A 15,387-nucleotide genomic window follows, 5' to 3' on the forward strand; every position below is an offset into this window, starting at 1 on the left:
TCTCTCAACACTCACAGCTCTATATGTTTTGGTTCAATCGAGATTTAATTTATATCTCATGCAGTAGCATTATTAGGACCATAAAAGTTATCTCTTGGAATTAACAAGCAATGCAATTTCCGATTTATCAGCAATTTATCAGAGTATTCTAGTGATTTGAACGAAATCGAACTAAAAACACTCTGACAATCATTTTATTTGTTTTTAATTGTACTGAGGTGCCAGCCTAGTTAGCTTCGAAGGTAGCTCGTCTGCCTTTTAGGTGTTGGGTCGCGGGTTCGATTCCCGCGCGGGGTGGATTTTATCCTAAACAGACTTTCTCCTATCCTGCTTCCTTTTCTCTTCATTTTCAGGACAATAAGACCTTAACCGTTATAGTTTCCTCTTTCAAACCTTTTGACAAAAAGAAGAAGAAGAAGAATCAATAATTAACCCATGCAATGTTCTTATTTCTGTTTCCAGTGTTGAAAGACGAGCCGGAAGATTTAACCCATTTGGCTCCGACGGCCGGTGACACGTGCATCCCCCTGGAGGACACCCCTGACTTACTCATGGGGGATTTACTAGACGAATTTATTCTGCCGGATAACTATTGTCCTCTGTTGAGTGATGCATGCGACAATTCCAAGCACATGGCAGACATGTCACCCTCTCATTCATTCTATACTTACAGAGATGATCGCTCCTTGTCACCCGATGCTCTTACACATGTAAGTAAACTACGCGTTGCTTTTTAGTCCGTCCTTCCTTTATTATTACTAATAATAAAAGGTATAGGGGACGGACTATTGTATTCGCTTCGGTGTCGTCTGTCTGATGCTCTTACACATGTAAGTAAACTACGCTGTGTTTTCTTTCTTTTTTCAACAGAAGCAAAAGTGGATTGAAGCATTTTTAGGTTAAAAAGAAATCCCACTTTTGAAGCATTTCCGCTCTTAAAGAATATACCTCGTTATAGCGCTAACTCAAAATACCTTTGCTCACTTTTGTGTTAAAAAAGGAAACAAGAAACAGATTGGTCCTCTGTAAGTACCTAATCTGCCCATCAATACAAAATACAAGTTAGTGTAGTCGATTCATAAGAATGCTCTATTGATAATAATTGATACCCATGTTATGATATTTGGGGTGTTATGCAATAACACGGATAATGTAGGTGCTTGCTATTTGTACCTACTGGAAATTCCCAGCACGTTGGTAGTTAGTGAGAAGATAAGATATGATGAGGTAGGTACTTGAAGTAGATAGAGCAGAACCCTCTAACCCAAATTTTATTAAATCCCTTTCAATCTATTTGGAATTATCCTATTGAGAGTGTTTATCGTGGAACGGCACCTATTTACATTAACTAACAGTACGTTAAATCCACACAGTTCTTGGCAGATCACTGAAGTTGGTTATAGGAACTCTCAGGTTGAGTAAATATTACTGAGGCTATGTATAGAAACTCTCAGGTTGCTGTTGCTAGTAAATATTACTGACTAATGGTGGATTTCACCACTCTTCATTCCAGCCTCAAACAGCCCGTTAGAACTGGCTGTTAGCTTAACAGGAGTTCTAATGACTGAATAAATATTGGTGAAATCGGCTATAAACCTTGCATATTATTTTGTCTGTATAGAACAAAGTTTGAAGAATGAAGATGTCGAAGTCTTGTGTTTCTTATTGGTCCAAGGGGACATCCTTGATGGTGATGGTTGTCAAATCCCTCTTCAATATCTAAACGTTCAACGTTATAAATAGGAACTACCTATATTTGACTCGTGAGAAGTATCTTGTTGATTATGAACATAAACATAATTATGTGACACAATTCAAATAGAGTGTGATGAAAAGTATTTTCCACGTCCAAAACCTACAACATAATTAATATGTTGCTATAAATTCTCAAAATTGTGTGATTATACAGATTACTCATAGTCGACCGTGATTATTAGTATATATTGATATTTCGATAATTCTATGAGCAACATATGTTGCTGTGAATTCTCGAAATTGTGTGATGATTGTCCTAAATATGTATACGTAGTTGTATACGTATTGACTGATATTCCTGGAGACAAAATTATTTTCTCAAAAGTTCAAATCTTTTCAAAAGTTAAAAAGCTACTTTAATAATATGTTTCATGGACAAAGTTTACAGTTTTTGTCCCCTTGGTACAGGGTAAACAGAAAATTTTACTACTTATCTTCAGAGATTTGGTATTGTAGTACATATACCTGCATCATATGATAAATATTTCAGTCGTAGTACTACCACTACCACAATGGTACAATAAGAATAGTAACTCAGTGGAAACCACTAGTGACGCTTGCGCACGTAATTGATTCTCGGAAAATAAAAACAATCAAATGAATAATTTCAAGAGAGATCAAAACCCGCAGATAAGATTAACACTGCTCTGTGTTAATCTTATGTTGTTGTAGCGGATTCAGCTGTAGCCGAATGTCAGAATAATTTCTTTGGTTAAACTCAAGCTACACGTTTCATGCAACGCGTTTCACCAGTGTGCATCTGTTCCAAGTGTGCACGACAACAATACCTCTCTACTCACTTGTAAAACTGTACACGATAGAGTATATGTAGGTACCTGACTTCTGGCTCGCACCACAGTCTAAATTTAATCTCGGTGTTTGATCCTATCCTATTGAGAGTGTTTATCGTGGAACGGCACCTATTTACATTAACTAACAGAACGTTAAATCCACACAGTTCTTGGCAGATCACTGAAGTTGGTTGGTAGGTACCTAGATTGTAGATGGATGATCGTCTGCTGACTATTTCAGGATGTACTCAGCGTCATGAGGACAGTTGAGGAACTGTTTAATTTAAATTCTGAGCCAAAAAGGCGACGACGAGAAGAAAAAAACAGACAAAAAATTAATAATAAAACAATAAAAAAACCGTTTACATTTCCAAGTAACCTGATTTACTGAGAGGTAGAACTGGTAGTGGCGTTGCGTTTCTCAACGGTGAGATAAAAAATGTTGACTAACTGCATCGTTTGTCCCGCACTGTATCAAGGCATACGCCATCCTGACCTTGCTAGTCAATTAGATATATTAGGATACTACTCGTGATGCGAGGATCATTTGCTTAAGAACAACTCGGTGTTTGTTAAACTATTGGATGAAGTGTTCCGTTTTACAGATGATCCAGATTTTAATATGCGTTCCTCGATTGTTTGATTGCAGGCTCAACTAACACGACAGTATTGGAGAAGAAGTCCAGTATTAAGAACAAAACTGAAATAGTTATCTTACACTATGTATCAGACTCTAACAGTACACACACCACATGTACCTAGATATCTATTTTATCAGTACAGGTAGATATCATACCATTACAGTGTTACAGTGTACTTTGATAATACACCATTCAATAGGAACACAGGCAAGAGATAAAGAAATGCGTTCAGTGAACTGCAGAACTGATCGAGTGACTTAATTCCAGAACTCTAGTATAGAGATGTATATGTATCAGGAAACTCAACACTTTAATACAGCTTTCCAACAACCTAAATCAGGGGAAGTAACCCAACAATAGAGTTCTTCCACCCTAACTTGTGGCACCCTATCAATAATTTCTCAGTGTACCTCTACCTATTACTTAACTTGATATAGTTGAGAAGTAAAGCAGTGTGTTCTACCAAACCTATCCATGTGCTCTATTACTTATTGAGCCGCTTATCTACATACCTATGTACTTACCTACCTATCTACCCGTAGTTACGTAGGTAATAGGAATCACCTCATTCCAAAATTTCAAGTTGAAGGTTGACTTTACTACTAAAAGTTACTGGGGTATCCAAACACCTTGTACTTGTACTACGCTCATTCCAAAATTTCAAGTTGAAGGTTGACTTTACTACTAAAAGTTACTGGGGTATCCAAACACCTTGTACTACGCACACTTATACCTACCAGTAGGTAACCTTGATGTACACATACCTACCTCACACCTCAGTAGCGTATACTATAATCCAGTACCCAATGCTCATTCAGTAGAAAATATTGCCTAGCAGAGTGGTTCATACTCTAATCTAGTCCGCGCTCTTTCAATAGATAGTAGATAGTATAACAACTGTTATAACATATCTGTCCAATCTAATTCTATCACCTCTATAAATTTTCTTTTTACTCTGGTAATGTCGCCACTGGTTGCTACTCGAATGTAGCTTAACAGTATACACACCACATGTAGATATTATTTCAGGGTTTATACGCGTCCTGGAAAAACTGGAAAACCTGAAAAAGTCATGGAATTTGTCACCCGGTCAGAAATTAAAAATGTTCAAATTAAATATCAAGTTTCTCCGAAAAACGGCCTGCGGCGCTTTCCCCCTCATATCCCTTGACGTTCTGCATATTTTATTTAAATGAAGGGGGTAATCTTGCTGATTTTTAAGTACATCCGCCCCCTAATTTTCTGGAAAACTCTTGGAAATTTTCTGGAAAAGTCATGGAAATTTTCTGGAAAAGTCATGGAATTTCATTCCGGGAAAAGCGTATAAACCCTGTATTTATCATTACAGGTAGATATCATATCATTACAGTGTAGGTACTTTGATAGAGATAGTAGACCATTCAATAGGAAGACAGGCAAGGGATTAAGAAATGCGTTCAGTGAACTGCAGAACTGATCGAGTGACTTGGTTCCAGAACTCTAATATAGAGATGTATATCAGGAAGCTCAACACTTTAATACAGCTTTTCAACAACCTAAATCAGGGGAAGTAACCCAATAATAGAGTTCTTCCACCCTAACTTGTGGCACGCTATCAATAATTTCTCAGTGTACCTCTACCTATTACTTAACTTGATATAGTTGAGAAGTAAAGCAGTGTGTTCTACCAAACCTATCCATGTGCTCTATTACTTATTGAGCCGCTTATCTACATACCTATGTACTTACCTACCTATCTACCCGTAGTTACGTAGATAATAGGAATCACCTCATTCCAAAATTTCAAGTTGAAGGTTGACTTTACTACTAAAAGCTACTGGGGTATCCAAACACCTTGTACTACGCACACTTATACCTACCAGTAGGTAACCTTGATGTACACATACCTACCTCACACCTCAGTGACGTATGCTATAATCCAATACCCAATGCTCATTCAGTAGGAAATATTGCCTAGCAGAGTGGTTCATACTCTAATCTAGTCCGTGCTCTTTCAATGGATAGTAGATAGTACGCGGTCAAACTTTCTTGACTTGGCGGGGCGGAGCGCTACCGCGCTCCTTAATAACATATCTGTCCAATCTGATTCTATCACCTCTATAAATTTTCTTCTTACTCTGGTAATGTCGCCACTGGTTGCTACTCGAATGTAGCTACACAGTTTTCCTAACGAGGTTTAGTGCAGCCCATGTTCCGAGCACAGAGTCGAAATAACCTTAACTCTGCCGAGAACCGAACCCGGGACCTCATGTTTCCAAGTTCAGAGGTGAAAATTTACCGTTGGCTTGCATGAACTAACTTACAGTTTTATAACACGGGAAATTTTCACCACCTTTTCTTTTCCTTCAATGAAAATCACAACGAAAGCAATTTAAAACGTGACAATTTAAATGTTCAACCGTTTACGAAAACAGGTTTTTCTGCAAATATAATTACCTATATGTAATACATAAGTACCACACTTATGTACGTATCAGTACCAGAGTACTTGAGGTGCATGTACATAATTCATTATTATAGTGTGTGGCACCAGAAAGTAATCTGTTAAAATATTTTCATTCGAAATTAGAGTGCATTTTTTTTGTATCTCTGATAATGGACTCTGGGAGCCTTCTGCATGGCAAACAAGCGCAGAGACCACTCATATCCTTACTTTATTGTCCTTGCTAGTCTTCGATCCTTATTATGTTCCTCCCATGTGTACATAGGTTCAAAGTTATTTCCCCTGTATAGTTCAGTCATTAATCTCTCTCTCTATTCTTGTGTTCACAGAGTCCAGGCGGCTGTAGTATCCCCTCACTGAGTAGCATAGAGGACTCCCCTCCCATGATAGAGGACTCCATGAGTTCCCTTTGGGGGTTGGACCTGGTAGACTCTGGGGGTGAGGAGCTATCGAGAGCACCGTACATACCCATGCCACCTGATGTACCTCTCCTAACAGCCGGGGACCTCATGTGGGGCGCTCACTCTACGCCACCCAAACCTCTCACATCACAGGATCCCCTCCTCTCTAGCCACAGCAAAACCTCCTCCTGGTAAGTAAATAAAGGAATTATTATTATTAAAGAATTGTCTGAAGAACTAAGAAAATGGATTTAGAAGAAAATGCCATGGACCTGAGCTGTTTCGTCCTCAGTCGACACAAACTTCAGCTATTCAGCTGAAGTTTTAGACGAGGAATCAGCTCTAAGTTTAATGTGCTTGTGAATGAATTGTCATAGCAAATACCTACCTACCTATTGAAATGCCTATCACAAATGTCGTTTTAGTATAACAGACATTTTTCTACACGGCCTCATTCCAGGAAAGTATGGAATAATAAAAGTTCAAAGTGTAATGTTACAATAATAATAATAATCGACACAAACTTCAGCTGAATAGCCACAAACTTTAGCTATTCAGCTGAAGTTTTAGACGAGGAATCAGCTCTATGTTTAATGTGCTTGTGAATGAATTGTCATAGCAAATACCTACCTACCTATCACAAATGTCGTTTTTGTATAACAGACATTTTTCTACACGGCCTCATTCCAGGAAAGTATGGAATAATAAAAGTTCAAAGTGTAATGTTACAATAATAATAATATAGACTTTAGAAAACATCTAAGGAAGATGTAGGCCCGTTTTTTATACGCCTTTTTTGTAGTTTGCACTATCTAGTTAGTTTCACCAATCATTGGAAAAATAAGGCATTTCCTTAAACTATATAAAATTAGCAATATTTACGTAACCCAGCTTAAGGAGGTCACATTAGGGACTTTGGATGAAATAAAGAAAAGGTACTCAAATTTGGAGATTTTAGCTTTTTTTTAATGCGAATTAGGAAAATATAGGAAAAATAAAATGGAATTTAATTTCGACTTGATCTCCCTATAACACAATAAGAATGAGGTCAGCCAATAACTTTAGCAGTGGCAACGGGTAAGCGGTGCAAATTATTTTTTTTAGGAATTGCAGGTTTATGTAATTCAGTATTATCATTCAGAAAAATTTCAAGGGTAAGTAAGAATTTTGTTTCTCTTTATTATTTGCACGAAAATCGTGTGGAAAAAGTTCTAGGTAAGAGATTTCTGGGTCCTAAGTATCCAGACTACCCTTTTTACTTTCCTTATCCTATAGAAAGGAAAGCAATGTAATCGGGTCAAATTTCCGATGGTCAGTTTTTAGTGCCATAACACGTTTTGAGGTCCCTAGAGCCTAAATCCAAAGTTTCAGCCATTGGTCCGTGTGTGTGTCTGAGACTTTAGAAAACATCTAAGGAAGATGTAGGCCCGTTTTTTATACGCCTTTTTTGTAGTTTGCACTATCTAGTTAGTTTCACCAATCATTGGAAAAATAAGGCATTTCCTAAAACTATATAAAATTAGCAATATTTACGTAACCCAGCTTAAGGAGGTCACATTAGGGAATTTAGGATGAAATAAAGAAAAGGTACTCAAATTTGGAGATTTTAGCTTTTTTTTAAATGCGAATTAGGAAAATATAGGAAAAATAAAATGGAATTTAATTTCGACTTGATCTCCCTATAATACAATAAGAATGAGGTCAGCCAATAACTTTAGCAGTGGCAACGGATAAGCGGTGCAAATTTTTTTTTTTTTTAGGAATTGCAGGTTTATGTAATTCAGTATTATCACTCACAGAAATTTCAAGGGTAAGTAAGAATTTTGTTTCTCTTTATTATTTGCACGAAAATCATGTGAAAAAAGTTCTAGGTAAGAGATACTTTCTTTATCCTATAGGAAGGAAAGCAATGTAATCGGGTAAATTTTTCGATGGTCAGTTTTTAGTGCCATAGCCATAACACGTTTTGAGGTCCCTAGAGCCTAAATCCAAAGTTTCAGCCATTGGTCCGTGTGTTTATCTGTCTGTCTGTCTGTAAACAAAATATCTCGAGAACGGTAAGAGCTAGAGATATGAAATTTGGTATGTAGCTGTCAAATGTAACAAGGATGCGACACGAAACTTTTGGTTAAGACCGGTGCAGCACTTGGCGGCATTTTACCGCTTGTTGGCGGTTTTCGGTGTAATTCAACAATATCTCGGGAACGGTATGAGCTAAAGCCTTGAAATTTGGTACGTAATTCATAAATGTGACAAGGATGCAACTCGCAACACAAAACGTTTGATTGAGATAGGTGCCGCGCTTGGCGGTATTTTGACCGCTTTTGGACAGATTTCGACCGTTTTTTGGCGGTTTTCAGCTATACCGACTAAATGGTTAGAGATATTGTAAGAGAACACTCAAATAAGCATCATTCAATAGGCTAAGGAAAGTCGTGTGATGTTCACACCAGATTTTTACTTTACAATATCCCGTAATAGGAAACATGGATAAACGGGGGAAAAAATTGTCAGTTCATTGGATTCCCAATTTGACAGGTTTCACTGAATTTGCTTTAGATTTACCCATAGGTGACCCGTAGGGGCTGTTTATCTTGGTAAGTTTTACTAATTAATAATTTCCGCCTGTAAAATTACCTAAATAATACAAAACCCAGACCAATTCTAAGGTTGAGGCCTAGGTGTAGGGACAAACAGTCCTATAAGTCGGGTTTAGCTTAAACGAATCCTAAGCTTTCCTCTTAATCTGTGCACAATATATGAATGAGTGAAGGTTGCCCTAATTATAATTCTAGACTCCGTCACTGTATTGACGACTATTGACACTATATTAACATGCTTGTGTCCAAATTGTGATAGAAGAACAAACACTAGGCTAAAAAAATGTTAAACTATGTTAATGTTAATGTTAATGTTAACTATGTTAATGTTAAACTATTTTTAACCTCCCTTGATGTAAACTTGATTTTGTGTTCACAGGAGATCTACGAGGCATACATTTGTTTCCTGCATAGATGCGAGGAGTATTTCCTATCCCAGTATCTACCGCCTGAAGATATCCATAGTGTAGGAGAACATATTAATCTAGAGATAGAACTCTATCTGAGGAACATAGTGAGTCCTGAGGAACGATACCTACGTCATCTTATATTTCAGTGCCTTCTCAAACGAGAAACTTGCATAACAGGTAATATGCTCATGATTATCATCTCATTAGATGCTTTTACCTAACTTTAACATTCTTTTTTTACCTTACCTAATAACACTCAACCTTACCATAAAGTGTTTTCAGTTAATCCAGTCTTTAAGAAATACTGGCCTGTGTAAATCAAATGGGTGACATCAAAGAAAATCCTGGACACTGTGTTGACTCCCAGTGGTAAGATCGGCCATCTAATGACAAATGGCAATGTATGGAATAAAAATTAGAATATTTTTCCATTTGATGAAGTATAAATAGTTTGTTGCGGTGTAAAATTCAAGATGCTCCTAGGGAGATGTAACTAAGGACTGTAAGGTATACAATGCTATGTCAATAGTCCCTTAGAATATATCAAATGCTTCTTAAGCATGTTTGTTTTCTTCTTTACGTGCCTATACTTTCCTAATACCTACTATCCTCATTGAAGATAACAATTCTGTAATCTAAGAGTTCTGTGTTGGCCATTTTGTTGTGATCTTATAGATTTCCAGGTGGTGGAAGAGAGTTATGTATGCGTTAGTACATAGTGTAGAACTTTAGTAAGCTTTGTTTTAACACAGTTGTTCCATGAACATTGTAAATTAATATGAAAGTTACACAAATAATGCCAGCTTGATTGGCAGCCTTGAAGATATTCTTCTTTACCTAAAACTAATAATTTCAAAGGTGTATGTATCCACTGTCTAAGAGGTAAGTTGCAATTTTCAATAAATAACTACCTACCACCTACTTGGCGGAAGATTTATTTTGACTTCAGTACCTAGTTTATCGGTTAGTGCGATAGACTTCAGGTCCATGGGTTGATGGATCGAGTCCCAAACTCCCAAAGTCAAATCGTACAATTTAGCACACTGTATTAATCGGGGAAGGATATGTACAAGTATTCATGTTGAACACAATACAAAGCTTGCACTCCAGAGGTTCCGGGTTCAAGTCCTGGTAAGGTCGGCTCTGTGTTTAGGTTCAATATTCGGGCTACTCTCTTTTGAGATCACCCATACTTTGAAATAATCACTAGTAGCTACATTACTAGTGTGAAATAGTAATAGTAATAATTATGCTTTATTATTAAATTTTGACATATCATGACAATTACAAAAGATTAAATTGTGACAGCACTACCACTAGTCCACCCAACCCCCCCGGGGCCAACAGAAGGACGCGTGGAGCCTGAGGGTGGCCCCCCATACCCCCCGCCTCCATCCGTCGACCCCAAAAGAGATGGGAAGACTAGAATTGCCACACTAAAGATTCAAGATAATTATTCTTGAATCCTTGATTCGTGGCAAGGGAGCTTTGTCTTAAATAAAATAATTAATGCCTAATTAATGGAAAAAATGATTTAAGTAGTATTTAGTTAGCTAGTTATTTTGAGTAATGCAGTCATATCAAGGTGCTTACTTGTTGAGTTTCGAGTACCTTCATATATATAAAAGCCAGCCTAGTTAGGTTGGAGGATAGCGCGTCTGCCTTGTAAGCGCTAGGTCGCGGGTTCCATTCAATCGATTATCGATTCCTGCCCGGGGCGGATTTTATCCTAAACGGATAAGGCTCGGTCTGGGAACGGCTGGCTTTCTCCTGTCTTACTTCTCTCTTTACTTTCGGGACTCTAAGACAGCAGTTACAAGTGTAAAAAAAAAAAAAAAAAATCTGGTGTGAACATCACACGACCTTCCTCATCCTATTGAATGATGCTTATTTTGGGTCTTCTTGTTCTTATAGCCAAACTTTTACAATATCTCTAACCGTTTAGTCGGTATAGCTGAAAACCGCCAAAAAACGGGAAAAAACGCCAAAAAGCGGTCAAAATACCGCCAACAGCAGCACCTATCTCAACCAAACGTTTTTAGTTGCATCCTTGTCACATTTGTGAACTACATAGTCTACATACCAAATTTCAAGTCTCTAGCTCTTACCGTTCTCGAGACAGACAAAAGAGGGAGTTAGGTACCCATTACCTACCGAGAACGAATCTTATCTGTTAAAGATAAGATCCGCCCCGGGTGGGAATGGAACCCAAGACCTAACCCTTATCCTCCATATTATTCATACTACCTTGGAGCCTGTTCCTGAAAGTTGCGTCGCACCCACATCCTCCGTATGAGGGGTCAACGCTTCGGGACTTTCCTACTTTTTTCGAATCTTAAGCTGCGTCCACACATAGTCGACGCCGTCGATCTACGATTTGAATTTATGTTGTCGAGACAGTGATGTGTGGACACAGCTCTAGAGTTTCTGTTGGCAGGAGGGCGGGGTTGTTTCATCCCTACCAAGCTGTAGGTTGGTATATATGTATATATATAATTATATACCTATGTACAGTCATAATCAGTCAGTCAGTCAGTTATTTGTGTGATTATGGTGTACTAGTTTGTTGGGCTCTGTAAATAAAACAGCATAGAGCCCGGTTAAGACGTTTTATACCTACATACATGCTTAGGTACTAGGTACAAGCATTTCGCGATTCATTGGTATCATGAAAAAACATTGGGTAGGTCGATATAGTTACCCACTTTGGGTATTTATTTTACAGTTTTAATCTGCCGGTAGGGGTGTGAACGTCAAGAGACGATTGCCGCCCATCCATTTTTATCCAAGACCACACCCATTGTTAAAACTAAAAATTTCCAGTCTGTCAGTCAAGTCAGTGTAACTCGGTACCTCAAGAGTAGACGTGATAGAAATACTATCCCATTATAGTTAACTTGGACCTTTGAGGGTAGCGTGCCGGTCTTGTAAGCGCTAGGTGCCCGGGGGCGAACTCTATCCTAAACAGATAAGGTTCGTTCTCGGAATAACTGGTTTTCTCCTATCTTGCCCCCTTCTCTCTTCAATTTCGGAGCGATAAGACCTCTTTTCCAAGATTCAAGTGTAATTTTGACAATGATTTGATGTGTTCTCAGAAGACCTCGCCGACTCGTGGTACAAGAAGATCTACTCATTCGCCAAGGTCTCAGACACATTACTCCTTGCTTGGATATCCGGTGAGGAAGCAGAGTATAATTTTCATTGGAAAAGACATATTTGAGTACTTTGCCCAGTTTAATTTGCTACTTCATCTGACCTTGCAGAATGGGATCATACGAACATTTCGGTGTTTGTTAAACTACTTTATGAAGTGTTCCGTTCCTTACAGATGATCCGGATTTTAATATGCGTTCCTCGATTGTTTGATTGCAGGCTCAACTAACACGACAGTATTGGAGAAGAAGTCCAGTAGTAGCGGTAACAATGTGTTGGTTAAACTATTGGATGAAGTGTTCCGTTTTACAGATGATCCAGATTTTAATATGCGTTCCTCCATTGTTTGATTGCAGGCTCAACTAACACGACAGTATTGGAGAAGAAGTCCAGTAGTAGCGGTAACAAGCGATGTGCTACTCCACCTGAGTGGGACCACAGAGGCTATTGGAAGCGCAGTAGAACACCCTCCGTGATGGCACAGACTCATCAAAACCAAGCACAGAGCGCACGACACAACAGTGTTCTTATGAACCTGCTAGTGAGCGGATGTGATGTGAGTGCAGGCTATGTATGTTTAACCACTAGAAACTCTCAGGTTGCTGTGGCTAGTAAATATTACTGAGGCTATGTATAGAAACTCTCAGGTTGAGTAAATATTACTGAGGCTATGTGAGTGCAGGCTATGTATAGAAACTCTCAGATTGAGTAAATATTACTGAGGCTATGTATAGAAACTCTCAGGTTGAGTAAATAAAACTCTCAGGTTGCTGTGGCTAGTAAATATTACTGACAAACCTTGCATAATATTTTGTCTGTATAGAACAAAGTTTGAAGAATGAAGATGTAGATGTGTGTTTCTTATTGGTCAAAGGGGACATCCTTGATGGTGATGGTTGTCAAATGCCTCTTCAATATCTAAACGTTGATGTTCAACGTTATAAATAGGAACTTTGACTCGTGAGAAGTATCATCTATATAAATAAAATTGTAGATTTGTGTGTACATTGCTTAAGGTGGATTTCCACCAACGCGACCTCTGTCGTGCGACAATGTCGCGCGACGTCACCTGTTTTCACTTGCAACATTTGTCGCGCGACGTGACCTGTTAAAAATTAAAGCACTCACCGACAACTGTACATTGCTTAGAATCGTGAAAAGTTATTCTTACTCCTTATGCATCCACGATTCCAAAAAACACATTAGAAAAATTTCTGTATGTGTGTATGTCTGTCTGTCACGCTAAATACACCTTTGGTTGTCCTCTTTTCACGCAAAAACGAATCGACCGATTTTGATGACATTTTTTGTGGTTGTTAAGAAAAGTACTCCGGGTGACATAGGCTACTTAAAATTGTCACATTCCATCCTGATTCAAAATGGCAGCGGTCCAAAGTTATGCCTATTATGCTGCACTGTGGGACATGTCAGGGAGCGCGTAGCGCGACCGTGTGTGTGGTGGTGTGCGTGTGTGTGGTCTGTGGCAATCAACCACTAGTGTTGATTGTAAACATAAACATGATTATGTGATACAACTCACATAGGGTATTGTGATTGTTAGTGAAAAGTATTTTCTACGTCCAAAACCTATAATAATGTATATGGTGCTGTAAATTCTCAAAAGTGTGTAATTATACTGATTATTCATAATCGACCGTGATTATTAGTATATATTGATATTTCGATAATTCTATGAGCAACATGTTGCTGTGAATTCCCGAAATTGTGTGATGATTGTCCTAAATATGTATAGTTGTATACGTATTGATTGATATTCCTGGAGACAAAATTATTTTCTCAAAAGTTCAAATCTTTTCAAAAGTTAAAAAGTTACTTTATTGCTGTATGTGTGTACCTACTCTGTACTATGAATATGAACATACAAATCTGTGAAATCTCCTGCTTCTTCTCAATATGAAATATAAAATCCTGGTCAAATGGAAGTGCCTACCTTAACAACTGCCAAGATCATAGATAACATGGCTTCTGACACTTTTCGTTTGGACTCCACTAGTACCTCAGATGTCCACACGAGGCTGAGTGCAATCCTCGATTCAGGACACCACTTCCCCAGACGGTCACCCGTTCAGATAGCAGCCAACCTAGGCGTTGCTTAACTTGAGTGATCTGTTGGGATCTGGTATGTTTATCATGGAACAGTTGCTGGTTTGGAATTTATTTGAACCGAATGATCCATGGAATCGGTGATTTCAAAAAGCGTATTGTCCTTGGATTTACTCCACTTTTGAAATGACTGAACACTGAATACAAACAAACTGTGAAATCTCCTGCTTCTTCTCAATATGAAATATAAAATCCTGGTCATATGGAAGTGCCTACCTTAACAACTGCCAAGATCATAGATAACATGGCTCAGACACTTTCGTTTGGATTTCACAAGAGCCTCAGATGTCCACACGAGGCTGAGTGTAATCCTCGATTCAGGACACCACTTCCCCCCAGACGGTCACCCGTTCAGACAGTAGCCAACCTAGGCGTTGCTTAACTTGAGTGATCTGTGGGGATCTGGTATGTTGAACATGGAACAGTTGCTGGAGTGGATTTTACTTTGAACCAAATGATCCATGGAATCGGTGATTTCAAAAAGCGTATTGTCCTTGGATTTACTCCACTTTTGAAATGACTGAACACTGAATACAAACACTAAACTCTATCACCTCTGTAGTGTCTTTCTGATGAATTTTGCTCAATACTGTAGACAGCTTTGAGCGATTTCTTTTATTTTACAAAACTTCTCACAAAATAAGAAAATGTATTTAAAATATAATTATAATTTGTTACTTCTTTGGTTTTGTGGAAAAGCTCTTACTGCGATAATCTTGAGAATAAAGTATTGAAAATGTTAACCCTATGGAAACTTATGTTACAGGTGTGTACCTGCCTAAATATTCCATAAAATTACCACTTTCCATGAAATTTGTAAAATATTCGCCAATGTTGAAGCTGTCTACATATAAACCACATAAAACATAAACTATGAATGAAGCGTCACAAAATATCTTCTAGCATTTGATATACGATGATGTAATATTTCCATTAAACTATGTCTAATTTTTATGTACCACGGTTTTTTTTCTTTCTTCTTTCTTGGATTTGTTTTTACTCTTGTTTTCTTCTTCTTTTTCTGCTTTTTTTCATCGCCTACCAAATATACACAGGTTCCAATAAATTT

At 38.0% G+C, this 15,387-nt stretch overlaps 1 protein-coding gene across 1 annotated transcript in view; it reads left to right on the plus strand.

Moving 5' to 3' along the window:
• Positions 1-425: 425 nt before the first annotated feature.
• The window catches only part of LOC103509351, a gene marked incomplete at its 3' end in the record, with an annotated part of 18,114 nt that continues 3,152 nt past the window's right edge, over positions 426-15,387 (plus strand). The window contains exons 1-2 of the mRNA XM_017444158.2: positions 426-710; positions 5,960-6,222. Of these exons, the coding sequence (XP_017299647.1) occupies positions 441-710; positions 5,960-6,222 (533 nt within the window). The remainder of the gene's footprint in view (positions 711-5,959; positions 6,223-15,387) is intronic.

This window comes from Diaphorina citri, unplaced genomic scaffold (genome assembly GCF_000475195.1).
Source record: "Diaphorina citri unplaced genomic scaffold, Diaci psyllid genome assembly version 1.1 scaffold489, whole genome shotgun sequence".
In the NCBI taxonomy this organism is placed as follows: domain Eukaryota; kingdom Metazoa; phylum Arthropoda; class Insecta; order Hemiptera; family Psyllidae; genus Diaphorina; species Diaphorina citri.